The sequence below is a fragment of the Aspergillus pseudodeflectus genome (assembly GCF_044049435.1).
Source record: "Aspergillus pseudodeflectus strain CBS 756.74 chromosome Unknown BJX68scaffold_38, whole genome shotgun sequence".
Taxonomy (NCBI): domain Eukaryota; kingdom Fungi; phylum Ascomycota; class Eurotiomycetes; order Eurotiales; family Aspergillaceae; genus Aspergillus; species Aspergillus pseudodeflectus.
The window spans coordinates 275,447-301,095 of record NW_027263814.1 but is presented as its reverse complement, the minus strand read 5'-3'; the positions used below and the strand labels follow the sequence as shown (position 1 = coordinate 301,095).

General features: G+C 51.6%; 9 protein-coding genes and 1 non-coding gene across 10 annotated transcripts; 3 read left to right on the top strand and 7 right to left on the bottom strand.

Moving 5' to 3' along the window:
* The first annotated feature begins 3 nt into the window (after positions 1-3).
* On the top strand, positions 4-1,744 carry kat1 (putative 3-ketoacyl-CoA ketothiolase (Kat1)). Its single transcript, XM_071036401.1, has 3 exons — positions 4-204; positions 282-462; positions 541-1,744. Exons 1-3 carry the CDS (start codon positions 140-142, stop codon positions 1,543-1,545), a joined length of 1,251 nt encoding a protein of 416 aa, XP_070896551.1. The 5' UTR covers positions 4-139; the 3' UTR covers positions 1,546-1,744.
* BJX68DRAFT_256952 (WLM domain-containing protein) lies at positions 1,638-4,080 on the bottom strand (the record flags this gene model as incomplete). Its single annotated transcript, XM_071043261.1, has 5 exons — positions 1,638-2,728; positions 2,870-2,874; positions 3,082-3,171; positions 3,221-3,648; positions 3,706-4,080. 5 exons carry the CDS (start codon positions 4,078-4,080, stop codon positions 1,638-1,640), a joined length of 1,989 nt encoding a protein of 662 aa, XP_070896550.1.
* A 1,179-nt stretch (positions 4,081-5,259) lies between these two features.
* BJX68DRAFT_t122 lies at positions 5,260-5,350 on the bottom strand. The gene has a single exon. It is a non-coding gene; the product is annotated as a tRNA-Ile (tRNA).
* A 517-nt stretch (positions 5,351-5,867) lies between these two features.
* Positions 5,868-9,043, bottom strand: hsp88 (Hsp70 chaperone Hsp88). Its single transcript, XM_071040990.1, has 5 exons — positions 8,619-9,043; positions 8,511-8,542; positions 6,993-8,442; positions 6,627-6,938; positions 5,868-6,570 (listed from the first exon to the last, which is right to left on the bottom strand). Exons 1-5 carry the CDS (start codon positions 8,691-8,693, stop codon positions 6,256-6,258), a joined length of 2,184 nt encoding a protein of 727 aa, XP_070896549.1. The 5' UTR covers positions 8,694-9,043; the 3' UTR covers positions 5,868-6,255.
* Positions 9,044-12,587, bottom strand: chsD (chitin synthase D). Its single transcript, XM_071040989.1, has 3 exons — positions 11,817-12,587; positions 11,600-11,766; positions 9,044-11,549 (listed from the first exon to the last, which is right to left on the bottom strand). The coding sequence occupies exons 1-3, from the start codon at positions 11,859-11,861 to the stop codon at positions 9,419-9,421; spliced, it is 2,343 nt and encodes a 780-aa protein (XP_070896548.1). The 5' UTR covers positions 11,862-12,587; the 3' UTR covers positions 9,044-9,418.
* A 362-nt stretch (positions 12,588-12,949) lies between these two features.
* On the top strand, positions 12,950-14,209 carry BJX68DRAFT_269371 (tRNA maturation protein LHP1; the record flags this gene model as incomplete). The annotated part of the gene is made up of 2 exons (XM_071046321.1): positions 12,950-14,043; positions 14,101-14,209. The coding sequence occupies 2 exons, from the start codon at positions 12,950-12,952 to the stop codon at positions 14,207-14,209; spliced, it is 1,203 nt and encodes a 400-aa protein (XP_070896547.1).
* Positions 14,210-14,591: 382 nt separating this feature from the next.
* On the bottom strand, positions 14,592-14,897 carry BJX68DRAFT_269370 (uncharacterized protein; the record flags this gene model as incomplete). Its single annotated transcript, XM_071046320.1, has 2 exons — positions 14,592-14,818; positions 14,879-14,897. The coding sequence occupies 2 exons, from the start codon at positions 14,895-14,897 to the stop codon at positions 14,592-14,594; spliced, it is 246 nt and encodes an 81-aa protein (XP_070896546.1).
* Positions 14,898-14,978: 81 nt separating this feature from the next.
* BJX68DRAFT_242453 (putative RNA binding protein Ligatin/Tma64) lies at positions 14,979-17,711 on the bottom strand. The gene is made up of 3 exons (XM_071040988.1): positions 17,213-17,711; positions 16,288-17,143; positions 14,979-16,239 (listed from the first exon to the last, which is right to left on the bottom strand). Exons 1-3 carry the CDS (start codon positions 17,231-17,233, stop codon positions 15,155-15,157), a joined length of 1,962 nt encoding a protein of 653 aa, XP_070896545.1. The 5' UTR covers positions 17,234-17,711; the 3' UTR covers positions 14,979-15,154.
* A 1,078-nt stretch (positions 17,712-18,789) lies between these two features.
* On the top strand, positions 18,790-19,164 carry BJX68DRAFT_269368 (uncharacterized protein; the record flags this gene model as incomplete). The annotated part of the gene is made up of 1 exon (XM_071046319.1): positions 18,790-19,164. One exon carries the CDS (start codon positions 18,790-18,792, stop codon positions 19,162-19,164), a length of 375 nt encoding a protein of 124 aa, XP_070896544.1.
* An 862-nt stretch (positions 19,165-20,026) lies between these two features.
* BJX68DRAFT_256947 (lytic polysaccharide monooxygenase auxiliary activity family 9 protein) lies at positions 20,027-21,112 on the bottom strand (the record flags this gene model as incomplete). Its single annotated transcript, XM_071043260.1, has 1 exon — positions 20,027-21,112. The coding sequence occupies one exon, from the start codon at positions 21,110-21,112 to the stop codon at positions 20,027-20,029; it is 1,086 nt and encodes a 361-aa protein (XP_070896543.1).
* Between the last annotated feature and the right edge of the window lie 4,537 nt (positions 21,113-25,649).

Sequence of the window (25,649 nt, the reverse complement as noted above, 5' to 3'; positions counted from 1 at the left end):
CCCAGAGCCCCAGACTCCAACGTCAAAAGAGCGGCGACTCCTCTTCTCCTCTTCTTGATCCTTTCTACTCGCCTCGTATCCGTTTACATATATCCTTTCCTTATCTTGTCCCATCTAAAAAGGGAGAACTCAGATCAATATGGCCGCTGAACGCTTAAACTCCATCCTCAGCCACCTTCGGGGCAACAAGGGTGTCGCCACTATGTATGCCTTCTCTCTTCTATCAGTCTGAAAGGTCATTTTCTCGATGACCTGAAGAACAAATGGCTAACAGAATGTAGTACACAGAAAAACCCCGATGATGTCGTCATCACCCTCTCTCTCCGCACGCCCCTCACAAAGGCCCGCAAGGGCGGTTTCAAGGACACAGACCTCGACTACCTCGTCTACGCCCTCCTCAAGGAAGTCATCGCGAAGAGCCAGATCGACCCTGCGCTTGTCGAGGACGTCTGTCTCGGAAACGTAAGTTATCTGTATTGTAGAATCCGTGATTTCAAAAGAGAGATGAATGAAGAAGGCTAACGAGAATGAATGGTATAGGTCAACGACGGCAAAGCCGCCTACCTCGTGCGCGCCGCCTCCCTCGCAGCCGGAATCCCCCACACAGCGGGCGCCTCCTCCGTAAATCGTTTCTGCTCCTCGGGCCTAAAGGCAGTTCAGGACATCGCGAACCAAATCCAGCTCGGCGCCATCGACGTTGGTATTGCGCTCGGCGCAGAACTCATGAGCGCGGGTGGCGACCGGCTCAACAAGCCGTTCAACGAGGAAGTTCTGAAGAACCAGGAGGCCGCGGACTGCATGCAGCCTATGGGACAGACGAGCGAGAATGTGGGTAAGGACTTCAACATCAGCCGTGCGCAGCAGGATGTGTATGCTGCAGAGTCGTTCCGGCGCGCGGAGGTCGCGCAGAAGGCTGGGTGGTTTGATGATGAGATTGTGCCCATTACTACAAGGGTGAAGGATCCGAAGACTGGGGAGGAGAAGAGCGTTACACTGAGCAAGGATGATGGCGTGCGGTATGGGACGACTGTTGAGTCGCTGTCGAAGATTCGCCCTGCGTTCCCTGATTTCGGCGATAGGAGCACTGGTGGAAACTCCAGTCAGGTTACCGATGGTGCCGCTGCGGTGCTGCTCATGAGGCGCTCCAAGGCTATTGAGTTGGGACAGCCCATTCTCGCCAAGTTCGTCGGCGCCACAGTTGCTGGTGTCCCGCCTAGGGTTATGGGTATCGGGCCCACCGCTGCGATCCCCAAGCTTTTGGAGAAGTTCAGCCTGACCAAGGAGGATATTGACATCTTTGAGATAAACGAGGCGTTTGCCTCCATGGCTGTTTACTGCGTTGAGAAGCTGGGACTGGACCATGCCAAGGTAAACCCGAGAGGTGGTGCAATTGCCCTCGGTCACCCGCTGGGCGCGACCGGTGCTCGCCAGATCGCGACGATTCTGAGCGAGGCCAGGCGGACTAAGAAGAAGATTCTAGTGACAAGTATGTGCATTGGCACTGGGCAGGGTATGGCTGGACTGTTTGTGAATGAGCAGCTGTAAATATTCTTGTGTAACTAGGTATCTCATGTCTATATCGCTAAAATGATCAATGGGTTTGTATCTGTACATGTATGCATTATCAAAGCGAACCTTCATGATGAAGAATCCCTCTTATCCTCCCTCGCCCTACGGGCCCTTTCCTCCGCGGCTCGCGCCAAAACCTCCCTCATACCCCCGCCGCCTCCACCACCAGGTGAGCCTCCACCCAGAACCTGTGAACTCCCCACCCACCCCCTCTCATCAGCAACATGCTCGCCTTCCCTCTCAGCCTCCCAATCATCCGGATTATAAAACTCCGCATCCGCACCCCCAGCCCTCTGCCCACCATGCTTCCAATCCGCCCTCTCAACCTCCTTCTCAATCTGACTCGTCAAATCCCAGAAATCCCGATCATGCTCACTAAACACGCAATGCGCGAGCTCATGGCACAACGTCTTGCGAATCGTCCGATAGTCGCGATACCCATCGTAGGCGTCCGTCCGAAGCCGCAGCTCGATGACCTCGCCCTTATTCCGATTTAACCCGAGCGTTCGCGACTCGGAGGTTGTATGTTCGGCCGGATCCATTTCCGTGAGCAGCGGGACGGAGAACCGATGGTTTGCCATTGCCGCGCGGATGCCCGGGTCGTCGCGGAGGCGGGCGAGGAACGTCAAGGAGCGCGAGGGGTTCGGGAGGTGTTGGAGGGGTTCGAGGCGGTGGAAGGTGTAGTTGTTGCCTGCACTGGAGATGGTGTGGATTGCGCCGCCTCCTGTTGTTCGTCCGGACGTGCGAGCGCGTGCGCGTGCATCGGCGCGAACGGCAGCGCGCTTCTCGTCGCGGCGACGGGTTTCGGCGCCTTGCGTGTTGAGCTCGTCGATTTCCTTGATGGGTGTGCCGAGGAGGGTGATTTTCAGTTTTGGCGATGAGAGCGGAAGGATCTCTGCTAGGGCGGTTGGCGGGAAGGGAGCCTTCTGCATGCCGGGCTTCGGGGCGATGAGGAGTTTCTGGTTCTCGAGCGGGATGTGGAAGGTAGAGGCGAGGGTTGTCGCGAGGTCTTGGAGGGTGGCTTCTGCGGGGAGCTCGATGGGGTGTGCCTGGCCATGGTGGTGGACCGTGACGGTCAAAATCTCTGCGGATTCAGCCATCTTTGTCGAAAAGAGAATTTCTTGGTGGGAGAGTGATTCGGGGGAGGCGACATGATGGGCTTATGAGGAGAATCAGAGGCGTGCTAAGCTTGATGATGAATCCGCCGATCTTCGATCACTTTCCATGCTTGGGTTAGTCAGCCGCAGATCCCCCCGGAATATGAAGTATACAAAGTCCGTCCGAGGCGTTATTTGACGACGTTCTCTTTTTAGTATTGCAGGGGGGAATTAATGATATTCAATTGGCTCTAGCAGTAAGATAACATGCAATGATGACCCAAATAACTCCAATAGATCCCAGTAACGCCAAGAAACGATGTTGTACAGACCAAAAATAAGGATACGCTAGATGGTCAAGCTATCGCAACAATGATGCCGAATTATAATAGCGAGAATAGCAGTTTACTCGTACTGCTTGTCATCCTTCTCCTTTTCCTTTTCAGCGGCAAGCTCGAGCGCCTCGTCAGAAATCCATTCCTCAAGCTCCGGATCCCACGTATGACTGTGACTATGTTAGCCTTTTCACCCCCGGATCCGATTTGATGACTTACTGGTTATAATGCGTCTCGGTCAACGCCTTGTCGTTATATTCGTCTATCAAGACGGACTCGTAGCGGAAGGGCACTTTAGCCTCCACGCCTTCAAACGTGGTGACACGAAGTGGGTATATATCGGAAATTGTGTAGTTGTGGTTGTTTTTACAACCCCATTCGTTCGGCTTTTCTTCGTCTAGCCGGCTGAGTCCCGTGATATCAATGTAAAGCCCAGTCTGCATGTCAATCCACCGCGCATCGATGATGTTTAGCCCCTTGTGGTGAGCACGTTGCCGTGCCCATGGATTCACGTCGAGGAGGTAGGAGTGTTGGACGTCAGAGTTGGACGAGTTATATTTGACAACGGTGTTATTGAATTCGTCGGCAAGGCGAAAAAGGGTTGCTTCCGAAACCTGGGTATCGATATCCCAGTCCCAGGGCATTATCTACAAGCGGACCGAATGAGACGAAGCCTAAAAATACTCAAGGATATTGGTGCATACCTTGCCGTTCCACCACCAGCCGAGCAGCGTCCCGTGCGCAATCCAGGTTTCCAGCTCGTTGTCTTTGAAGTACTCGAAATATGAGTGGATTATATGGGTCAGCGTTTGCGAACGCTGCTCTTTCGGTACGGGTTCTTTGAAAAATCGCGAGTCATAGTGAGCATGGATTTCATCGTTCCCTGGCTCCTGGAAGTACTTGTATTCCGCCGATACATTAAGCCCGTAGTCAGTCCACAGGGCATCAGGCGCATTATGGCTGATGATGGTGCCGTGGTTGCTCGTCTCCGGTGCAATGCTGGTATCAGGACTCGGAGCGGCGATTCCCGCTACTGAGGCGATTGTACTGACAAAAGCCAGCAGGTTCTGGGACTTCATCTCGGGGTGTCGGAGTCGCTGTCGTGGGGCTTCACGTCCTGGTTCGCATTCTGGAGCTTCGGTCGAAGGGATAAGAGATTAAGGAACAATAGTTAGTTGGAAATTAAAGATAGGATATGAGAATAATTGGTAGAAGAGATTTGAGGCGTAACAGGCCGGCTGATCTGATTCAGGGAAGCGAGGCCTTTCCAATAACTGAGCACGCGACACGAATATCGCTACAGAAAGGCGCAACCGGATAGGACAGAAACTAATGTGCAGGAATCAACCCATAAGGAGAAAGTTGTCGAGGTCGATGAATGGCAAACAAAGAAAAAGGCCACGAGGGGTTCCAACCCGCGAACGACAGCAAAGACTTCAGAAAAAGGGACGTCAGCGAACCGATAAATCCGCTGGTTCTCCTTAACTCTGATGGAAAGGCTGCCCATTTGCCAATTTCCTTGGTGAGAGCGGGGCAATTTCAAGATAAAAAGCGGATGGTTCCACTAGTCGTTCAGGAACGGTGGCCCAGGAGTTGCAAAGGGACTTTGTTGGCGGTTTAGGCTACCCCATTTCTTGCTCAGATATCGCCCAGCAAGGGGTGCCAACGCAGGACAAGACCTCGGCGCTGGGCTCGTGCTTTGCAACAACTATGGTGAAACTCCAGCGTCAGTAACAATTCAGGAAGAATGACAAGGACAACATTGAGGGCGCGAGGGAAGATGGTGAGGAGGACCAAAGCCTGTTGAATCCCTCGCGTGCCATCCTTCCCGAACGATTGACCCACACTGCCCTGAGCTCCCTCAGTTCAAGCCTCCGGAGTCCGTTAACTCCGCACTCCTGAGATCATCACAGCTAATGCATTATTGGGGACTTGGCCATCAATGGTTCGAGTCCTTCAATCATGCTGCAAGCATAACTCGTCCAACAAGAGAGCGTGTGCTCCCATCTTCAAACTCATCTCGTCGGACCCTTAAAAGTCTTAGCGACCTGAACCGTCCACCTTGCTCCACCATGAGGGTCCGCGAGCCGAGGTGCAGTGGCAGGTCACGCGAGATACTGATACTGCATAGATGTGTACAAAGAGATATCTGATAGATGGTAAAAAAGTTCAGGTAGTTGAGGGAAGATGAGAGCGGTAATAGCAGCCAATCAAAGTGACGAGAAGACTGGAGCAAAAAGACGAAGGAGCAAAAATTCTGGTCCCGGCGAGGATCGAACTCGCGATCGCCAAGACTCCCTCATGAGAAAGTTATAAGCTTGACGCTTTAACCGACTAAGCTACGGGACCAGTCATGCGGCAAATCTACGCTACAGTGACTATGACCCTGAGGTGTACGAGTAGCTGCCGCTCCACACTGAGGGCTTTTTTTTCCGCTCTGAAACTGATCTGATAGTTTTCCCCCCTCCTTTTAGTGTTTCATCTGGGGTTGGTTAGATTCGTGGTTGTTACCGCTTCGGTTGCATCATTGTTTGCTGAGAAGCGGAATTGGAATGAAAATTCTGACGCTGGCCCACAGGGTCACGTCAAGAACAAGACCAAGCGTCCAGTTGGGGGGATGCTGGAGCCTGGATCGTTGCTGTACACAGGTATTTTGCGGATTGTGCATTCGACAATGAAAAGAGGACGTGGGTTGAGGAAGTGTACAGAAGTAGAGGAGCAGGAACTCGACAGCACATCGCAGATCCATACATACGTCCTTGATTCGGCCGAAATTAGGGTTACCTAAGATTCCCTCCTTCATGTCCAGAGAGGCGGGATCATGTTAATTAAGTCCCATAGCCATGACATACTACAATGTGTACTCAATAGGTCCTAGATATGTGCAAGAGTCTTATTAAAATCCTCTAGTATTAGCGAACGTATAGTTACTTTTCGCCTGCGGTCTATCCACATGGTCTCATATTTACTCCTCCTGAATCATAGAATACAGTGCCTAGAGGCAAGAGACTGCTTGAACAGCACCGTATCTTCGTGCAAAATCTTCATCAAGAACTGAAAAAAGAAAAGAAAAATTCGTTCTACAACTGTCGTTTCATCGAGGTAGGGTGACGCAAAGAAAGAAGAAAAGAAAAATCGACATAATCGAGTGTTCATTCAGGGCGATAGTCATCAAGCTGTAGAAACGGGGGCTCAATGATCCAAAGGTATAATTGATGAGGTGGGTTCGGTATTTTTTATCATTCCAAGGCCATTTACTGCTTCTCGCCCTCGGCGTTCTCGGAAGCGGCTTCGCCTTCGGCAGGAGCATCCTTCATCTCAGCATCGGGCGTCTCCTCCTGCTTGGGCTCCTCGGCCTTCTTGGCTTCCTCTTCGGCCTTGCGCTTGGCCTCTTGCTCAGCGCGCTTCTTCGCAGCCTCCTCTTCCTGGGCTTTCAGGATGGCCTGGCGCTCGGCATCCTGCTTCTCTCTGTAGCGCTGAATGATAGGTCCAGCAACAAAGCGGATCTCATCCAACTTGGCAACGTAGACGGACTTAGTGGCATCATAGCCGTCTTCATAGAGCCAGTCCTGGATTGTGAATTAGCAAAACGGTCGTACAAAGTTCAATATCTTGGGTTCCTTACCTCGAGGTCGGTCAGCTTAGACCTCAGCTTATCCTTCTCTTCCTCGCTGGCAAACTCGGCATAAATGCCATCGATCTTGTCGCGCAATTCGTAAATGGTGCCCTCAAGTTCGTTCTTCTTCTCGTCCGTCTCAGCAACCAGCTTGTCCTCCATGTACATGCTGTTTTCGCGCTCAAACCAGCTCTCCTTGATTGACTGTTCGATGGCAGGGGTGGCGGAGGAGATGGGAAGATCACCCTTGCGGACCTGCTTCTTGACCTTTCGGGTCTTCTTGGGCTGCTCGTCACCGTTGGCGGCATCCGTGTCCATAGCCTAGCACCATATTAGTAAAATTGGTTAAGAGGCCAGAAGGCGGATGCAACTTACATCACCATCCTTCTTCTCGCCTTCCTCGTTAACGGGCTCCTCAACTTCCATGTCCTCAACATAGTATCCAGACTCCAGGTTCAGGATGCCGTGTAGGTTGAGTCTAGCCTTGAGCTTGCAGATCATGAAATCGTCGTTGGCGTCAGCCTTCACACCCTTAACGGAGAAACGGCCAACCCATGGGCTAATCTTGCCGGGAAGCATGTCCGGCTGGGCGTAACGAGCCTCCAGGTCGAAAGGCTGCTTGCGGTAGAATGTGAGAATCTTGGTGGAGGGCATAACGTTGCCCCTGTTGAAGACGGTCAAGCTAGTGTCCTCATCTGGGATTTCGGGTGACTGCTCCCAGGTGAACTCGATGGGGTAGGTTACGATATCGTGAACGGAGAAATCACGAACGCGGAAAACGGGAGAGAGGATAGCACAGCTGAATGCACAACCGCGGGCAATGGCCTCGTCCTGGTTAAGAGTGAAGGACAGATTCCTGTTTCCAAAGAACTTGCTGATGGCGTCCTTGATAGCAGGAACACGGGTGCTACCACCGACCAGCTCGATGAAATCAATGTCCTCGGGCTTAAGCTTAGCTTCGGCGAGGGCCTGTTCGATAGGAACTGTGACGCGGTCCAGCAAAGACTTGACCATAGTCTCCAACTCGTCGCGCTTGACGATGGTACGGACATCAACGTCCTCCATGAGCGATTCGATACTCAACGGAGCCGCTGGGTTGGCCGAGAGAATCTTCTTCAGCTTCTCGGCGGCGGCCAGGGTACGGTTCCAAGCCTTGGGATGAGTGCGGATGTCGATCTTGAACTTCTCCTTGAACTCGTCGGCAAAGTGTTCGGTCAAGGCCTTATCGAAATCGCGACCACCAAAGTGGTGGTCGAAGGCGGTGGCCCTGACGTTGAGCTCACCCTTGCGGAACTCCACGACAGAGGCAGTGTAGTCGCTGTATCCAATATCAACAAACATCACCCGCCGAGGCTTCTCTTCGGGACCTGGAAGGTCAAGCTTGGTGATACCATAACCAAGAGCGGTAGCAGTGGTGTCGTTGATCAGTCTCAGGACCTTCAGGCCGGCAATTTCAGCAGCATCAAGCATAGCACGGCGCTGGACGTCGGTGAACCAAGCAGGAACGCTAATTGTGACATCGGAGACAGCGGTCTTCAGTTCTTTGGCTGCGATATCTCGGATCTTGGTCAGGTACATGGCGACCAACTGGATAGCGGTGAACTTTTCCTTCTTGCCCAGGTAGCTAACCTCGACACCGGCCTGGCCATTGACGTCACATAGCTGTGCACCGGTGTATTGTTGCTCGAGCTGAACATCGGGATCGCTGAATGTGCGGCCGATCAGGCGCTTGAGGTTGCCGACCGTGTTCTTGAGGTTGGAGGTCTCTTGTGTCTTTGCGGCTTCACCGATGTGTCTGCTTTTGGCGCTGAATCCGACGAGGGAACTGATCGCAAGAAAAAGTTAGTGTCGGGGAAAACCTCTAAAAAATAGACCAGAGCAGAAGAAACATACGGAGTTTGTCGGTTGGAAACTTCGTTGGTAATCTGATCAGATTGAGGTCAAGTTAGCCTTAAGAGATTCATCGAGAGGGATTATAATGAGCAGAGGGGCGATACGCACAATGTCAATACCCTTGTTCCTGGCGACACCAATCTTGGTGCTCTGGGCACCGAAATCAATGCCGACGACAGACATAATGACGAGTAATCGGAGGGTGGGGGAGGGGAGGAAGATGGATGGGGGAGATGTCGAGAGAGATATGAGGAGGGGAGCGAAAGACGAGAGGGGGGGTTAGGTGATAGTAATAATTTGCAGCAGCGCCACTGGAGCAACGAGTCTTCTATCGAATGGAGATGTGGCTAGGGCCAGCAACGTGGGTTGCTTTGTGTTGTCAAGCGGTCAAGACTTTTTTCCTTGGTCCACTTCTGACGCTTAGATTGAGTTGGCTTAACACGGAATCAAGATGGCAGAAATTATGTCCAGCAAAGAAGAGATTGCAGGGCGCTCAGCTCTATTTGTGAGAAAAGTGATGTTTTGATAAAATTGCCTTTGTGCAGCCTCACTGACTTGGCTGGTGCCCATCGAACCTTCTGGTTCCTGCTGGACACTTCCCCTCCGTCACCGCCAGCCCACCACCGGCAGAATTACGCCTTCTTGGAGGGGCTGTCGCTTATCGATATCGACTCTCTTCCAATAAGCTTGTCCGCAGGGCTGAATGTGAAAGGGGTTCAAGGTCCTTGACAACAGCTTGAGAAACCTGGATCTGAATTGGCTAACAACATATTCAAGAATACACCTCCGGGATAAACATCATATCTGGCTTGGTCGCATTGGATTCCAAGGTTGTTCAAAAACCAATGCTGTAAAAGTTACGTACTGCCAAGTACTGAATCCTCGCCCAACTCACACAATACCAACAACTAGGCCACCATTCCCCTTTTCCGTGATTTTGCCATCTTCGGTGTTTGGCTCACACGCTGCAGATGAGAAACCCCGATATCTGAGAGCCTCCGAGAGGCCGTAAGAGGCTCTGTTGAGTCATATGAGCTTTGCGTCAGAAGGCCCTGCGATGTCTCGTCCGTTTCAGTAGCGCTATCCGCCACTGAACCTCTGTTATGTGACGTTGTAAAGCTGGCTTGGTCGTCCCCAGGCTTGGTGCGATCGATGCCAACGATCGCCCGCGGTGACTGTGTATTGTCCGTACTCTGAACATCGGAAGACGTCCCAACGCTCACGCGAGCAGCCACGGGATCCTGTACCTTACGACTGAGATACAGCCGTTCTTCGTTAACCAAGCTCTCCACGTTGTGCGGCATATCAATTGACTCCCAACCGGATTCAGACGATAGGACTGACTCTGTTGACCATGGCGAATGAAGGCCGATACGAGGAATCTCTGGGAGGGGAGACAAGAACTTTGTCAAACCAGCTTCCGAGTCGGTAAGAGTGTCAAAACACCCTTTCGGTGGCATAGGCTCTTCCGCAGAGAAACGCCCTGTGATCTTTCGCGGTGGGCGGACCGGCACTCCTTTTCCTTCAACACCCGATCGGAATGTCCCCACTTCGACGTTGAGTTCGTCCCCTTGTTCTTCAGCCTGTCTCGCGGCTTGTGCAGGAGTAGTATGCTCATCCGCTCTAGCAGCATCAGTTCTTGGTCCTCCCCATGTGCGGTGGCCCGCAGTGAATATCCCATATACCATGTACAGCCAGTTGAAAAAAGGGTTCATGATGAACATCAGCGGATAGAGCCAGGCTTTGTATCTCTTGAGTTTCAGGCCAAAATAGAACATCAGGGTGTAATTGAGACCAAGTGATATCACGACAAAGCCGACAGGCAAATCGTCCACCCTGCTAGAACTGGTGATGATCGCTATAAGTAGAATGAAGAAAAGAAGTGCCGTCGTGCGGATAGTGTTCTGCAAAAGGCGGACCAAGCAGAGGAGGGGATATCGCCTCCATAACCGAACATCGGTCAACATACAGACTTCGTTGGTGATGTAGCCTAGAAACCATCGACGCCGTTGCTTGAGAAGACTGCTGAAGGTTTGCACCGCTTCGGTCTTGCAGAATGCCGTTGTACACATCTGAATTTGATACCGCTTCCTCGCTCCGATCATAAAGAGGTGGGTCAGCCAGCGATCTTCGCCCAGGTAGCACTTCCCGTAATCGAACAGATCCTCGCATTGTTCAGCTTTATCTGCAAAGTAGTACTTGGCCATCTTGCGAAAAGCAGAGAATCGCAGCATAGTCAGCGCACCTGGAAGGCAGGTAACTGCTCCGCAGCCAGACTCGACAGACCGTTCAAAGAGCTGTCCATGCATATATTCCATGTCTTGTAGTACTGTGATAAGCGAATTCTTTTCCGTGGTGGATGTGATTATGCCGGCCATTGCCAACATATTGTGCTTACTCCCTGGCTTCAACTCCATGTCGTACATAAAGTTCTGCAGACAAAGTCGATCAAGCATGCAGTCTGAGTCGATGAATAGGAGAAATAAGTTGTCATGCTGTTTGAGGTACTCCGCATATACCTTGTCGATAAGTCTGAAGGTCTGTTTCTGACAATGGCGCTTGCCGCCGTGCTTGAAGCGAGACACAGTGATTCTTGCTCCCTTGTATGCCACGTCGATGCTCTGTGGGTAGTTTCGAAGCGATATGGGAATGCCGAGATGGTTGATCACTCGAAGGTAGGGTTCATCGATGAAATGGCCGTCGTAAGACAGGAAAACGTGAATGCAGCACCCGGGATAGTCACTGTCCACGACCGAGTCGACAGCTTTGATCAGCACTTCCGGGGTCTCTTTGTAGACGGGCATTATGATGACCACTTTTGGCGCGGTTTTATCGTCCAGAACTTTCTTTATTCTCTGGGTCTTTCCTATCGAGTTGGTGACGATTCTGTAGATGCAGAAGAGCCACGGGACGGTTAGAAGCGCCGCAAAAGCCCAGAACGCGAACCACTGAAGAAATGAAACCATGACGGGAGGGAAGCGCTGCGCGATATGGGAAGGGAGCGGGAGCGTAGTGATCATGACGGGGAGAAAAATGCCTCTTTAGGAATGTCAGCATGCGAATACACCGGCATGGACAAGAAAACGTACCTCAAGATAGAGAATATGATCATCATGGCAATAGCAAGGGTTTTAATGCTCCAGTGATCAGCTTTCTGGTACACCTTGGCGAGACAGTATATAAAAGCAGCAATAAAGAGAGCCCATTCTATAAAGGCTGCTAGCATGAAGGGGCTGATAGTGGCAACGAAGATGATCTGGCCAAGGTTACTCTTGGGAGTTCGGAATGCATTAGTCGTAGACTTACATCTCGGACAGGCCATCTCAATGTTTGGTTGTGGACCTCCGCCATGATGAGCCCAATTAGTTATAGTAGCCTTATCCTCGGGGTGTTCAGCAGCACTCTGCACTCTCATGCATCACGGGGGCGTATAGCGGTCGTAAGGGGCGAGAGCGTGAGAGCACCTGCACGAAAATATGATCGACTTCGTCCGGAGATCAATTGAGGCTAAGAGGTGAGTGAAGTGACCTTTCGTGCTCCTCCACCGATGTAGTTGCCATCAGCGTGCTCAACGTGCAAAGACAGCGCTGTAATTGATGCGAGGGGAATAAATGTTGGATTATCCATGTGGTTAAAGGCCGTGTGACCAAGGCAAGCGGGTTAAGGTCAGCTGGAACAGTTGCAGAGTACTGACAGGAAACCCTGTGATATGGCCATCGCAAGGCAGGTGCCCTGGACAATCCAGGCCTTGGAGCTCCAGTAGTCGTAAAATCCGATGCTGATCCACATTTTTTGAGGACCTATTTTACTACAAATAGCAAGAGTAAGCCACTGGCTCACATCTGACAAGCAGTGACTTACAAGACCATTTATCTCTTCTTCTGACCGTGTGGTAATGCGAAGTGTTGTAGCTGCACAGGAGCAAGAACGCGATTGACGGATTAGGAAGGTAGCCTTATCGACGAGCTTACCCTAAAGCGGGTTAGCGCCCAGGTGACTGAACTAGCGGCTAGCCGCCTCTGGCTGTGGCTCTGGAGCAACTTTTGAGCTCCGCAGCTCAGAAAATTTCCCCCGCCGCAGGTTTCTTTGAGTTGACCATTTTTCTTGTCTGATAAAGAAATCGAAGTTTTGCGAGGCTTTCCTTGAACGAGTCAAACCTTACCGCGCCCGGATTTTAGGTAAGCAGCCTCGTGAGCCCCAATCCTGCTGCGCCGTTCCGTGTTGCTCATTCGGACTTTCACTATCAACGCGTCGCAACGCCATAAATCTTGCACTGCCCATGAATCACACTTTTCGCAATCCCGCGACACTATAAACTCCCGACTGACTCACAAAGCTAGAAAGAAGCCGTCTCTTCTATTTTCCCTCCACTCCTTTCCTGATATCTTTCGTTTTTTTTCTTCTCTCTCCTCTTGCGATCGATCCGTCGCATTCACACAATGGCCGAGGAACAAAAGCCCGTCGCCGCCCAGGCTCCCAATGCTGAGGCTGAGAAGGATGTTCAGAATGTGCTTGCCGAATTGAAGGGCGAAGCCGAAGCCCCTACCAATGGAACCGAGAAAAAGGAAGAGGCACCCGCCGATAAGACCACTGAAGACGCCGAGGAGGCTCGCATTGTGGCCGCTGCCGCAAAGCTCGGCGAGCAGTCCGAGAAGGCTGAAAAGGATGCCAAATCAGAGGGTCAACAGGAATACCGCGGTCGCCGGCGCGCCAACCAGAGCAAGTTCGACCCGTCCGCGCAAGAGGAGACGGACGACCCAGTCGAGATTCGCAAGCAAGTCGAGTTCTACTTTTCAGATTCCAACCTTCCCATGGACAAGTTCTTGTTCTCCAAGGTCGGCGGTAGCAAGAACAACTCTGTCCCTCTTGAGCTTCTGCACTCCTTCAAGCGCATGCGCCGTTTCCAGCCCTTCAGTGCCATCGTCGACGCTCTTAAGACTTCCGAGACCCTAGAGCTGACCGACAACGACACTTCCGTGCGCCGCAAGGTTCCTCTTCCGGAGTCGGTCACGGATGTACACGATCCTAGCGTCGTGAAGGTGTTTGAAGACAAGGCCATGACCCGCAGCATCTATGCCAAGGGCTTTGGAGAGGAGCAGCCTGCCACGCAGCTTGAAATTGAAGCTTTCTTTGCTTCTTACGGACCTATCAACGCTATCCGTCTGCGTCGGACCGCCGACAAGCACTTCAAGGGCAGCGTTTTCGTTGAGTTCGACTCTGAGGAGAAGCAAAAGGCCTTCCTTGAACTCGACCCCAAGCCTCAGTGGAAGGGCCAGGACCTTCTGATTAAGAGCAAGAAGGAATACTGCGATGAGAAGGTTGCAGACATCGAGGCTGGCCGGATCAGGCCCAGCGGTGGCCGAGGCCGTGGCGGACACAGGGGCGGCCGCGGAGGGCGCGGAGGAAACCGTCGCGACAACCGCCGTGACAACCGTGACTGGAGAGAGCGACGTGCTGACGACCAGAAGCGGGGCTTCAGGAACGACCGGGATCGTGATCAGCCTGAGCGTCGTGAGGTCCAGAAGGATGCTCGGTAAGCTTTCCCCGCATCTTCATGAAAATAGGTATTCTAACTATTTATCCACTACAGCGGCGTCCCTGTCGTGCAGAGCACCGCAGAGTCCACGGGTCAAAAGCGCACCCGTGAAGACGAAGCCAACGGCGATCACCCTGCCAAGAAGGTCGATTCCAAGGAGTAATGACATAATCTCGCATCTGTGTTTGTTTAACGTTCAATTTTCGCTCGGGTTGGCATATAAAAAGTACGAATACCATTGCTTGCCTTCTTCAGGGTCGGAGGTAATACAAGCTCCACCCGCAAGGACTCATCATTCTTTATCTCCGACTACTCATAGCCTTGGACTCCTCATTGAGTAACTCGTAGCCGACCCCGTGTGCATCTATCTACCCATCAAAGCAAAGAAGCGACAATTCAAGGCTCGAACTCCAAATCATAAGCCAACGTATCCTCACACAACTCCTCCCTCATCTTATGCACCCTAATGCAATAGTAGATAACTCGTTAGCAACCCTTCAAACCCCACTTACACCGCGAAGGAACAAGTTAACAAAGACTCGCACTCACTCCAAATGCGCCGGATGCACCGCATACGTCGCGACATCCTCGGGCTTCTCCAGGACAGCCACGAGACCCATATCGAATCCCTTTGCGCGCGGCACACAGATCGGCAAGGGTCCGCCGGCCTTGAGGGAGACTAACCCGGGGATCTTGCCCACCATGCCTTGCGCGAGGGATGTCCAGGTTGAGAGCTGGGCGGTTGTTACGCCTTGCTTTAGGCGGAAGAGGACTGTCGGGTTTGTTAGTATGTTATGTTAGTGAGGAGGGTAAAGGAAAGAGGAGGCGGTACCGATGTGATAGACGGGCATTTTGATGTGAGTTTTGAGGTTTTATACAACGTTGTAGTTGTGGTTTCGAAAAGGCGAGGTTTACTGATTCAACTCTTGAGTGTGCGGGGATGCGGAGGTAACTGAATCTACGGAGGGGTTCGGGAGTCCTCCGAATGTATATCCGATGGGGGTCGGGTGAAATCCGTTCGATGCGGTTAAACATAGTCCGGATATGGTGCACTATTCCAATACCACATCTGCAAATCGCGCTATGTACAAATAGTACTAAAATATGCCTATTTCTTCTTCTTTGTCTTGTCCACCACCTCAATCCACTGCGACTTCAATCCCCGCCGTGTAAGCGCAGTCTCCAATGCCTTGCGCTGATCACCCTGTACAAGAACCTCCATCACACCCTTTGCTGCGCCTGTGGCCTGAGACACGCTCGTGCTGCTGGCACACTTCTTCTGCAATTCCTCGGCAAGTAGGTTAGGGATTATGCCGAAGATTTCTAGATTCGAAACTTTTGTCACCGTCTTGGAGCCTGTGCGGCGCTCGAGGATTACATTCGCCTTTGGCGCTGCTCCAGGTTTGGGTTTCACGTCTGATAGCGTCTGGCCTGGTTTGAGAATGGCGTAGTGTGGGGCCATGAGTGTCGGGTCTTCCACGAGCCGTTTCAAGAGCATATCCCGGGTAGTTTTGCCACGGGCGAGAGTGTTGCGGTCCTCTGGCGAGGAGGAGGTGAAGATGGTGTTTGCGAGGAATGGGTTGAGTGTGATGATGCGCTTGTTTTGCGGGTCGATGATTGGAGGATTCTGGGACTGCGTGTACTGATCAATGTGGGTAGAGACGTCGGAGTATTTGTAGTAGTTGCTGGGGTTGGTGCTGCCCAGAGACGGGAATATTGTTGGTGTGAGCTTCGACGTCGGCCGGTAGAGACTCTGCACATTGAGCGTCTGGCCAACAGCTGGGTCGCCGTCTGTCGGCGCTGCGGGCTTCTTGCCGGTTGCGGTTGATTTTCCTGCGCCCTCTAATGCATTCTTGTTCGGGAGTCGGTATGGCACGAAGTTCAGTACCCGACGGTCGTCAAAGTCCACGTCTAAGATGACAGTTTCTTGGCCGCTGCGGTCTTTCGCCTTCACAAGGACCTGCTTATCGAGATATTTGATGAACTTCTTCACGTTTTTCCAGCTGGTCTTCTTGATCTGGTAGAACTGGGCTTGCTGTGCAGTGTATATAGGGAGGTAAGGCGTTATCATGTTCGATATCAGAGCAGATGGCGAGATCGGGAGAGCCAGGCCATGGTTCGGCGTGGTGGGGTTGTCCTGCTTCAGCTTATACAGCGAGTATAGAAATGCTTTCTCGAAGGCATCATCGATCTCTGCTTCTGTTAGATACGCCACGCACTATCGAAGGAGAATCGACGTACCTTTCGTGGTCGGCTCTTTCTCCTCGACGACCGGATCTTCAATGGCCTCTTCCTCAGCGGGTTCTCCTGTCTGCACTTCTCCGGCCTCTTGCCCTTGGGCTTCCAGAGCTAGCCCCTGAACTCCCTCTTCAACTTCGCCGACCTCTGCCTCCTCAGAAACTTCTTCCTCGTCCCATCCCTGGATATACTCCGGAGCAGCCACTCCCGGCCTCAAAGACGGACTCCAAGCCCACAGTTCATCACCCTCCCACTGGATTCCACGAACAGCATGTCCTTTAGTCCCTTGTACGTCCCCAAGAGCAGAGACATCAATTCCACAAATACCCACAAAAAGCGGCACAGTCTCCCTATCCAGACTCGAAACCGCAACAACGGCACCCTTGACCGCGCGCTCAGGAAACGGGGGCTCATTCGCCAGACCTGGCGTCATCAGATCCGCACCCCCGCGGAGCTTGCGCATCACAAGTTCAGGCGTGTACAGCAGCGGGACAATCTTCGGGTTGTGCCAGAGAGTGTAAACGGTCGGGTATAGACGCTTGTCCGCGCCAGGGCCCTGGTCGATCCGGAACCATAGTACGCGCTCTTCGCCGTCGCTGTGTGTGCCTACGTATACGGTGCCCTGGACTTCACGCAGGTCGGGACCGGCCGTTGTCGTGAAGCGCGCAGAGAGGCAGTTCTCGGGGAGGAGAGCATTCCGAATGGAGGTGAGGGTGGGCTGCGTGGTATTCGCGGGGGTGGAATCGTCGGTACTAGATTCGACAGGTGGGTTCGTAGGGATTTCAATCTTGTAGTCGCTGATGATCTGATCGGCGATCTTGCGTCGGTCCGAGGATCGCAGCGGCGAGAGATTTTTGATCTTTGAAGCTGAGGGTGAGTACTCGAGGTCGTGTTGAGCACCGAGTGGTTGGATGCGGGGTACACTCACAGTAGGCTTTTTCTTGAACATCTTGCCGGGGACAAGGATGCAAACTTGTCAGGATCCTGTCTAGCTGCCAACGCTACGCTATGTGTATCCAGCTGGCCTTTATGGACAGAGCCGAGTAGCGTGGAAGAGAGGGCGTAGAGCACGAGGGAGTGGAAGACTTGATGTCAGAGCTGGATTTTTAACCCCGCAATAACAATCGCCCGCTTATCCTTTTGCAGCGAACTGCAGATCCCAGGGGGTTTTTAAGAAGCGGATCTAGATTTCTTTGAGTCATACAGCTATCCAAGAGCTCAAGCCTTTTCCTGTCCATCCAACGAAGGAGACATCAGGCTGGCGAAAGTTTCATTAGGCGAAATGCAGCACGCGCGTTTTCGCGAAGCACATCCAATCTTAATGGAATGTTTCTCGCGAATTTCTTCCTGGAAGAATGTTGCTCCCAGATAACATACGACGAGTGACCGTAATCTCCTGAGCAGCTGCTACTTGCGCAGCGGGTTCTAGGAAAATTTCCTTGCTCTGGCGCCTGATGGGCATGCCTGCTCGGTCGAGGACATACAGCTCGCGCACATAATTCGCTGTTGTCACCTGCCAATCAACAATCACGTCTGCCCGTATCGCCCCACTCCCCCCAACCAGTAAAAGGTTCATGTCGTCCTGTCATTTAGTATGCCAACCAGTTTCAAACACCAGAGGCGGAAGTGGATGGTCTTGATGCTGAATGAGTAAATCTGGCTCTTTCGTCGAACCAGCATATGGGGGATCATTGAAAACGCAAGGCTATACCTGTAATTAGAATCATACTGTCTGGTACTTTCGCCTTTTTCATGTATTGAAAAAGCAGCATGAAACTCACTGGTACCAGCTTCGACTTCAAGAAGAAGGACTTCATCCTCGTTGAGGAAGCCCCTACAGCACCACACCCCTACCTCGCTTGTAACGTGGATGCTGGTTGGCATGATAACTAGTCGCAGAGCCTGTGTGATTGAGTTGAAATTTAGAGCATTATTGTTAGTTCTCATTTAGCATTAACAGGCTGGTATCTTTCACCTGATGGATTTCTGGTGGGTAAGCTCTTGGAGCTGCTGTAGAACATAAACGGCCGCTGGTGGCTGAACGTTGTGGTAAAGAATTTCGTGACAATGCGATGCTCTTTTAACCAGGCTAAGGGCATGCTCAAGAAGCTCCTCCTTCGAAAAGAGCTCTGCGAAGAACTGCTCAAACGTGACGTACTTGCCATCTTCGTGGTTTCTGTTTCCAGAATAATATATTCAGAGTCAGTTGGGGAAGGTAATTAGATTGAAGTTGCAATTCAGCTTGCTTAGAACCTGGTGTTTGTCCTTGGGTGAAGGATTGACAGAGACACAACAAACGGATTCCAGTCTCGTTTTTCTCCCTCTTCCACCCCCTCTTCATCACCCAGTCTCTTTCTTCCTTTTAATGACGTTCTTCTCCTCTCAATCCTCATCTTGTTGATCCACCGCTCCCTCTATCCTCTCGAAGACAAGAGTCAATACCAATTCATTAGAGAAGGCGGGTACAAAGATTTCAAGCATTTCATGGACAGTCAGAACTTAAGGATGCACGAAGATCAAGACGTGCAGCTGGTGAAGGAAATCCTCACCCGCTTTGACGAGAATGACAGAGCCCACGCGAACAACCAAACTACTACCCACGAACCTGACGCTGGCTTGAACGGAGACTCGATCCCGGGTTCAGACCGTCCTTCCGATATTCGCCTCTTTCTTGAAGAAGTGGGCGATGACGACCAAGACGATGACAACGAAGACGATTCGGACGAGGACGACACTGTTGAGAGAGGCTATTCGCACTTTGAATGGGGTGTTGACGAGCCCGAGTTCGAAGACTATCCGGAATTCTCGGACGACGAGGCTGGGTACGACGATCAGGATGATTCGGGGCATGATGATGACGGTGAGGATGGAGCCAATTGAGGACAATGGCAATGAATGGTAGAAGAAATGCATTGGGAGTCTAAAGACATGCCTCTATCAACACTCTACCTTTGGTCTTGGCTGTGAGTATAGGAGGGTTAATGTTAAGAGCAATTATCAATCCGCGAGTACTTTCCTGTATCTGGGGAGACGGATCATGTCATTGTATGTGAATATGGCTTTTATATCCGAGCTTACTTCTTCCCAGACTTCAGTATCCCTGGTCATTAAATTATGACTATCCAGCTCGTACATCAGACAAGGCTCAAGGGGAAATACGATATTATATTCAGTATCTAAGTAGCTGTGATCTCCTACCTTGTCAACGTAATGTAACGCTAAAAGTACCTGCAGCGAATTATGTTGAGGAACTACGGAAGCGCAGCGACGACATCGATGGTCTGACTATGCTGACATCGAGTTTTGGCTGGAAGGCAAACTGCAGAGAAGGCGTGGTTTAATTGAGCTTCTGGGCTGGGGAGCATCCACATTCAAAAGAGCGTCAAGCATATTCATCCCGAAGGGTCTACGTAAGCGAGGTTCACATAGAAAGTTATTCATCACATTTCTAGCAATCATGGCGCGTATAAATATAGCGTATGGGCTTTTTCAAGTTACGGTTCTGCATGTATGTGTTTTGGTACTTGTACGAGATAATGTGACGGAGTGGGAAACACATAAGTAGCAAAGGAGGATGAAATTCCAACTATTCGCTATGCCTCAAGTATGGATACACAAAGGATACCGGATCCCATTAAATAGAAGGACTGAAGAAATCCAACAGTTCATCGACTGAACGAGACCATCGGATGACAGAAAAAAAGTCTAAGAGAAAGAAGGTTGTTCGTTTTGCTCAATCAATTTAGTTGAGAGAGCGGGCGTGGACCTTGTCGGTGACCAACCAAGAGAGGGTCTCCTTCAGGTAGCTGAGGAACTCTTCAGCGCTCAGGGAGTCGAAGTAGTCCGAGAGGCTGGTGCTGTCGTCGGGGACGGAGGGGGTCTCGCTGGGTGCCGAGGTGGAGGTGGCACTGGGGACGGCGGTCTCGCTGGGGACGACGACCTGGGTCTCAGCGGGAGGGGTGGTGGTCACGGTGACCGGGGGAGTGGTGGTGGTAGCGGTGGCAGTGGGAGCCGAGGTGGGGACAGCGCTGGAGGTGGCGGTGGTAGCAGGAGCAGAGCTGGTGGGCTGGCTGCCACCGGAGGAGCCGCCGGAGTACAGAGCAGGACCAGGAATGGGGTAAGAGTCCATGGGCTGGTAGATGTTGAACAGGATACCCTCATCGGTCGGAGTGTAGAGCTCGGTTCCGAGGACACCAGAGGGGGAGTCGGAGCCACCGCCAGTGATCTCGAGGTTGAAGCACTGGGGGTAGTTCTGGGCGCCGTTCTCGTTGCCGGCGGAGTGCAGGGCAATGATTTCGTGACGGAGGACGTAGTTACCGGCGGCGATCCCGCTGGGGATGGTGGTGGTCCAGCTGTTGTTGTTGGCAATCAGCTCATCGGAAGCCCAGGTACCGGGGGCAGAGCTGCCGTCAATGAGACCACTCTCAGAGATCTTGAACCACTCGAGAGTGGACTTGTCGACGGTGGAGCAGTCACCGTTGCAGTTGGCGAGGTACTCGATGACGGGACCGTGGTGAGACTCGGGCCACTCAGTCCACTGGAACTCGATGGAGCCACCAGCGGCAATGGTGGCAGAAAGGGCGGCGTTCTCAGCATCCTTGTGGCAGATGATATCGCCGCTGGCGTAGCCAGTGCCGTCGACGAAGCCCAGGTCGGTAGCAGTTTCGGACCAAGCAACAACATCAGGGGGGGTGTTGGTGTAAGGGTATTGGTTCACGAGGTAACCACCGTAGTATTGGCCGTCAGCGACGATTCCGGAGACGAAGCCGTGACCAGCGACCATGGCCGCAGAGGCGAGAGCAAGACCAGCAGTTCTAGCGACAGACATTTTGTTGATAGCGATTGGAGCGTATACGCACAGCGTTACTCAGTTTCTGAAGGATTGGGGAGAGTTTGAAAAGAATGGACTTCAATCAATGAAGTGTGAAGAGAAACAAGAGAATGAATGGATCGTAGATCCTGGTTTGGAAAAGAATGCAGAGGTTGGTTGGGAAGAAAGAAGAACCATCCAACACCCTGGACGAGCAATGCCTTTATACGCTCCTCTCCTCTGCTGCAGCCGCTGTCGACTGCCCAAGCTCAGACCTTCTGGCGAATGGAAGGTTCGTGGACACGGCGCCCAGCCGCATCTAGATTGCTTTGAGGCCGAGATATTCCCTGTTTGAGTGATCCCTCGAGGGCAGGGAACCATTGCGATAGGTCGACTCAGGCTTCAAGTCTGAAGTAGATGAAAGCACAATCACCGGGTTGGCCCCCCGTCAGGAGAATAGACTATTCCAGGGTTAGCGCCACTCAATGAGATGTGATGGAGAAACGTTGCGGAGACAGGGATCCTCACCGTTTCCAGGCGCCATGCCATCGCGAAAGTGCCTAGACTGCGTTGAGATCCCTCAGGACGTTATTTGTGACAGTCCAAGTTTCAACTTGAGGCTGTCCGCCCCATGTCGTCGCCTGCCAAGAACCTGGTCATTAAACTAGCCTTAGCAGATCAAGAATGACACCATTTGCCCTGCCATATGAACGAGTAAGGTTGACCGAAAAAAACGGCCCGACAGAGTCACTCCACTCAAGTTCCTCTGAAGCAATTGGTAGTTGTTTCATGATTCAAGGTGTTGTTGGTGGGTGGAGGATTGAAGGAAGAATTCCTCCGTCTTGGTGTTGTTGAAGGCCTGAGGCTGCCACGTGCCGGCTGTTTCATCTTGACGAACTGCAAAACCATCACCTTTCCATCCGTCATGCTATCCTTACGCAGGTGGCTTTTACCACTCTTCCTATCAACAGCAGAGAAGTAAGCACTGAGTCAACTGTGTTTGAGAATTATCATCCAGCGCCAACAACCACTCTGATATAGAGCCCCCACCGCCACTCCCAGATAAATTGCAGGAAGGCAACAGACTGACCAGGCAATCACGGCGGGTGGAGGTGTGATCCGCTTGCGTGGAGATCGTCAAAGCAGGTACAGCCAACAATGATGGCATTGGACAACGACCGAAGCTTCTATCTGTTCCCGCTGTTCATTCCACCTACTGGGTCAGTCGTTTAGCCGCCGAGTGGCAACACATTCTGTGCCTGGCGACACTTCATTTCGGTTGAAGTTCACTCTGATTGAAGCTCTTCCTGGCCTCTGCGCTGCCCAGCATTGCCACTGACAGGTCATTTTGCCTGCGCTGCTCGGCTTTCCCGAAAGGATAAATACGCAGCCTCGTCTTTTCCCAGGGGCTTAAGTGTCCACCGACACCGTCAATATCCACGGCGACTGCATGGACAACTCTTTTGATCTGAAGAATACAAATGCCCTGTTTTGATGCTTGTCTGGAGCTATGCCGGAATACCTGAAACGCCTAGTTCACTGTTCGTCTCGGATCCCGAGCAAGCAGTGACCTAGTCAGCACGGCTCTGAGTCCGCGCCATTTCTGGAAGCTCTCGACTGTATATATCACTCACTTCTTCCTTGCTCTTGCATCATCATATGGGATTGGGTGCTTTCTTTGGCGCTGGCTGGCAGGTTGTTTAGTGAGGAGTTTCCAAACGGTGGACAGCATGAGTAGGTAGGACAGCCGGCGCGAGAGATAGAGCACTCGGAAAGTGTGTTGTTACTGCTGCCCACCTACCACTAAACTCAGTAATGAATGACTGATGGGCGGACTCGTTTCTCGCCCATGTAGGAAGAACTGTTATTGTTCCCAGCGTTCGGACTGGATCTTTGAGGTGCCATTTCTTTCCTGGAGGCCTTGTGCTGACAGACTCAGCAAGGGCCTTGTCTCATCCTCGAGCACACGCACGGCATAATCTATCAAAATGGTATTACTAGGTACTTTGGCGCCTATCGTGGCATTCTTCAAGTGTGTCCTTGAGCTCCACATGGAAAAGACAGGAGCTATTCTTGCAGTATGCAGAGCATGCAAGCTCCAATCATCTATCCACCAAGCACGCTGATACATTCTCCCCCATCCCGGTACTACTAAACAACCTAACATTACTCCTATATACATAATCGATTGCGAACAGCACATCTTCTAATAATGGCAACCGAAAGCCCAAGAACCGCACCCACCGTGCCAAGCTTGGCGGTCATCTCGCGAGACATTCGCCACCACTTGTGGCTAACCATTCTTGCCAAGTTGTCAACATAGTCTTGACAATTGCTCGTCACCAGGTGACATTGTAGTAGTCAGGGCTTGATGCGAGGCGACGGCTGACCCCTTGGACTCGTCTTTTGGGCGTCATTGCTGATGCTTAAGCGGAAAAATCGAAGGTCAGCCTAATTCGTTTGGTTTTCTTCCTTGTGGTCTTTTGACTCTTGCCGTCTTGTCTCGGCTCTTGATATGACATTGACCACCGGCGGCTTTCTAGGTATATATAAACGTCCAGGAAGTCTGTTCCAGAACTCTAGAGTCTTCTTTCCCAGTCAGTAAGCCGTGCAAATAAAGCTGATCGCCCCGTGTGGTGATGGCTTTGGTTCATGACCCCGGCCGATATACACACCTCGGATGTCTGTTGAACCAACTTAATCGGCTGTCCGCGGAACCTCTTTCGTATTGCGTATAGATCATCTATATGAGTCACCTTTGACCGAGGTCTTGATATTCCAAAACCTCTGAATTAGGATTCGTGGCCTCATGAATGAGTGAGAGCCCTGGCGGCGGCAGTGCCCATCCGTGCATAAGAGCCTTGGGGCCCAAGAGAGCGTGACAAGGCTCAATTCAACTAGCTAGTCTCCATACCGTCGCTGTATATGACTTTATTAGATTGCTTTTGGGCTCTATGGCGATATCATTGGCGTTGGGCGCCCCCAGGGCTCGACCCGGCGACTGGCGGAGGGGTGGGGAGCGATTCTCGCTTTCTTTATCATATCGTTAGGGCTTAGCTATGTCCAGGTAAGCCGAGTCTGCCCTGTTCCATTCTTTAGTATCCCAATTCCTTTCCCCGGATTCGTTCCTTATTTAAGAAGAATCAAGATGTCATCTCCAGCTGAGTGCTGCGAAGTACATCCTTGCATTGTCATTGGTCCACGCATAAGTATACGCGGTTTCTGTGGCGGGGCACCCAAACCTGGACGTATCATTGACTCAGCATCTGAGTCTTGCTGGGAGCCATGGGGCTAGGAGCTTTGTCGGCCAACCTTTGCCGGTGTAAATTATGTAGGTAATGACCTTTTGTTCTTTGAACGATTAGAGATGCGGTTCTTTTCTGAAAGAGTCTCTCATGCAGCTTACCTGGGCAATGAGAGACTTACGACAGGGCCAGCCATCTACTCTCAACTCGATACCTTGGTATATGGATGCCTAGAAACATGTGGAGGAGGTTGTCCATATTGGCTTATAATGAGATGAATTGGATAACTATCTGGAACTCTAATAATAACACATGCGTAATGTTCGAATAACTCCTATCCTTTCTACATGCGATTAATCAACCGCTGCAAGAAGACTAGGGATGTGGCAAAGAAGCCGCAGGTAGCATATAGCAAGACTCCGAAGAAGAGGGCAATCTGTAAGTCATCAGTGAAAAATGCCCTTTTCAGCGCAGACAATGTCTAGCCTACCTTTACGGGCACCGCAGGCCATCCAGCCTGCGAGATAGGATATATATATATATATATATATACCTGATATCCGATCAAATGCAGAGCAATACCGTAAGTAAGTATCTGGATCGCGGCTTGCAGAACAAAAAGAGCCTTTTTCGAGGGCACAAGCGTCCCCTTCTTGAGCAGTGCGTCACCAAAGCTATTCCAATTGAGGACCTTGGCAAAGACAAAGCTAAGTGCTGACGATCACCTCGGTGGTATTGTGCGATGTCACCTAGGTGAATCTGAGGCAGCTGCTTAGGATCTGAATTGGTGACTTCAGGGTCTTGGAGAAACATAGTATTGGTATATAGTAGCGTAAGCGAGCAAAATTGAAGGTTTGCAAAATGAGATTCTGTTGAACAGTCCGTTCATAGTCGGAGCACATTTAGTGATTTTATAGACCAGTTCATATTAAATCTGACGCCGGATACTGCCCTGAGTATTGCCATAATTTCTCGAGACTAGTTCCAGGGAAGTTTGAGGTCATGCCCCAGGAAACCGCTTTGCTGAGTCTCAGGCAATGGCTGTGCTTGTCGGTTAGGGCTTAATCAGGAATTCCAGATCTGTTGCTTGTCCCTCGGCGAGTACAAGGGTGTCATCTTCTGAGGCTTGCTAGATGACGACGCTTGCAAGACTGTTCCAGTCATTTCTAGACCTCACTGACTTGTAGAAGTGTTCAAGATCAAGCTTTTCTGCTCTCATATTAGAGCCATGTCTGCGTCCGTCTCGGTAGTCGTGATCTCAGCTGAGGAGGTGCAGGCCACCGATTAGTCCCAGCAGTGCGTCAGTCAGT

Excerpts from the sequence above, each read along its gene's own strand:
- kat1 (XM_071036401.1), top strand. The coding sequence starts at position 140 with ATGGCCGCTGAACGCTTAAACTCCATCCTCAGCCACCTTCGGGGCAAC. Across the intron at positions 205-281 it reads AACAAGGGTGTCGCCACTAT|TACACAGAAAAACCCCGATG; the intron begins GTATGCCTTCTC and ends AACAGAATGTAG. Across the intron at positions 463-540 it reads AGGACGTCTGTCTCGGAAAC|GTCAACGACGGCAAAGCCGC; the intron begins GTAAGTTATCTG and ends TGAATGGTATAG.
- BJX68DRAFT_242453 (XM_071040988.1), bottom strand. The coding sequence starts at position 17,233 with ATGTTCAAGAAAAAGCCTACT. Across the intron at positions 17,144-17,212 it reads TGTTCAAGAAAAAGCCTACT|ATCAAAAATCTCTCGCCGCT; the intron begins GTGAGTGTACCC and ends TCAGCTTCAAAG. Across the intron at positions 16,240-16,287 it reads GAAAGAGCCGACCACGAAAG|AGATCGATGATGCCTTCGAG; the intron begins GTACGTCGATTC and ends TAACAGAAGCAG.
- chsD (XM_071040989.1), bottom strand. The coding sequence starts at position 11,861 with ATGGCGGAGGTCCACAACCAAACATTGAGATGGCCTGTCCGAGAT. Across the intron at positions 11,767-11,816 it reads TGAGATGGCCTGTCCGAGAT|ATCATCTTCGTTGCCACTAT; the intron begins GTAAGTCTACGA and ends AACCTTGGCCAG. Across the intron at positions 11,550-11,599 it reads ATCATATTCTCTATCTTGAG|AGGCATTTTTCTCCCCGTCA; the intron begins GTACGTTTTCTT and ends ACATTCCTAAAG.
- hsp88 (XM_071040990.1), bottom strand. The coding sequence starts at position 8,693 with ATGTCTGTCGTCGGCATTGATTTCGGTGCCCAGAGCACCAAGATTGGT. Across the intron at positions 8,543-8,618 it reads GGAACAAGGGTATTGACATT|ATTACCAACGAAGTTTCCAA; the intron begins GTGCGTATCGCC and ends CAATCTGATCAG. Across the intron at positions 6,571-6,626 it reads CTAAGCTGACCGACCTCGAG|GACTGGCTCTATGAAGACGG; the intron begins GTAAGGAACCCA and ends TTCACAATCCAG.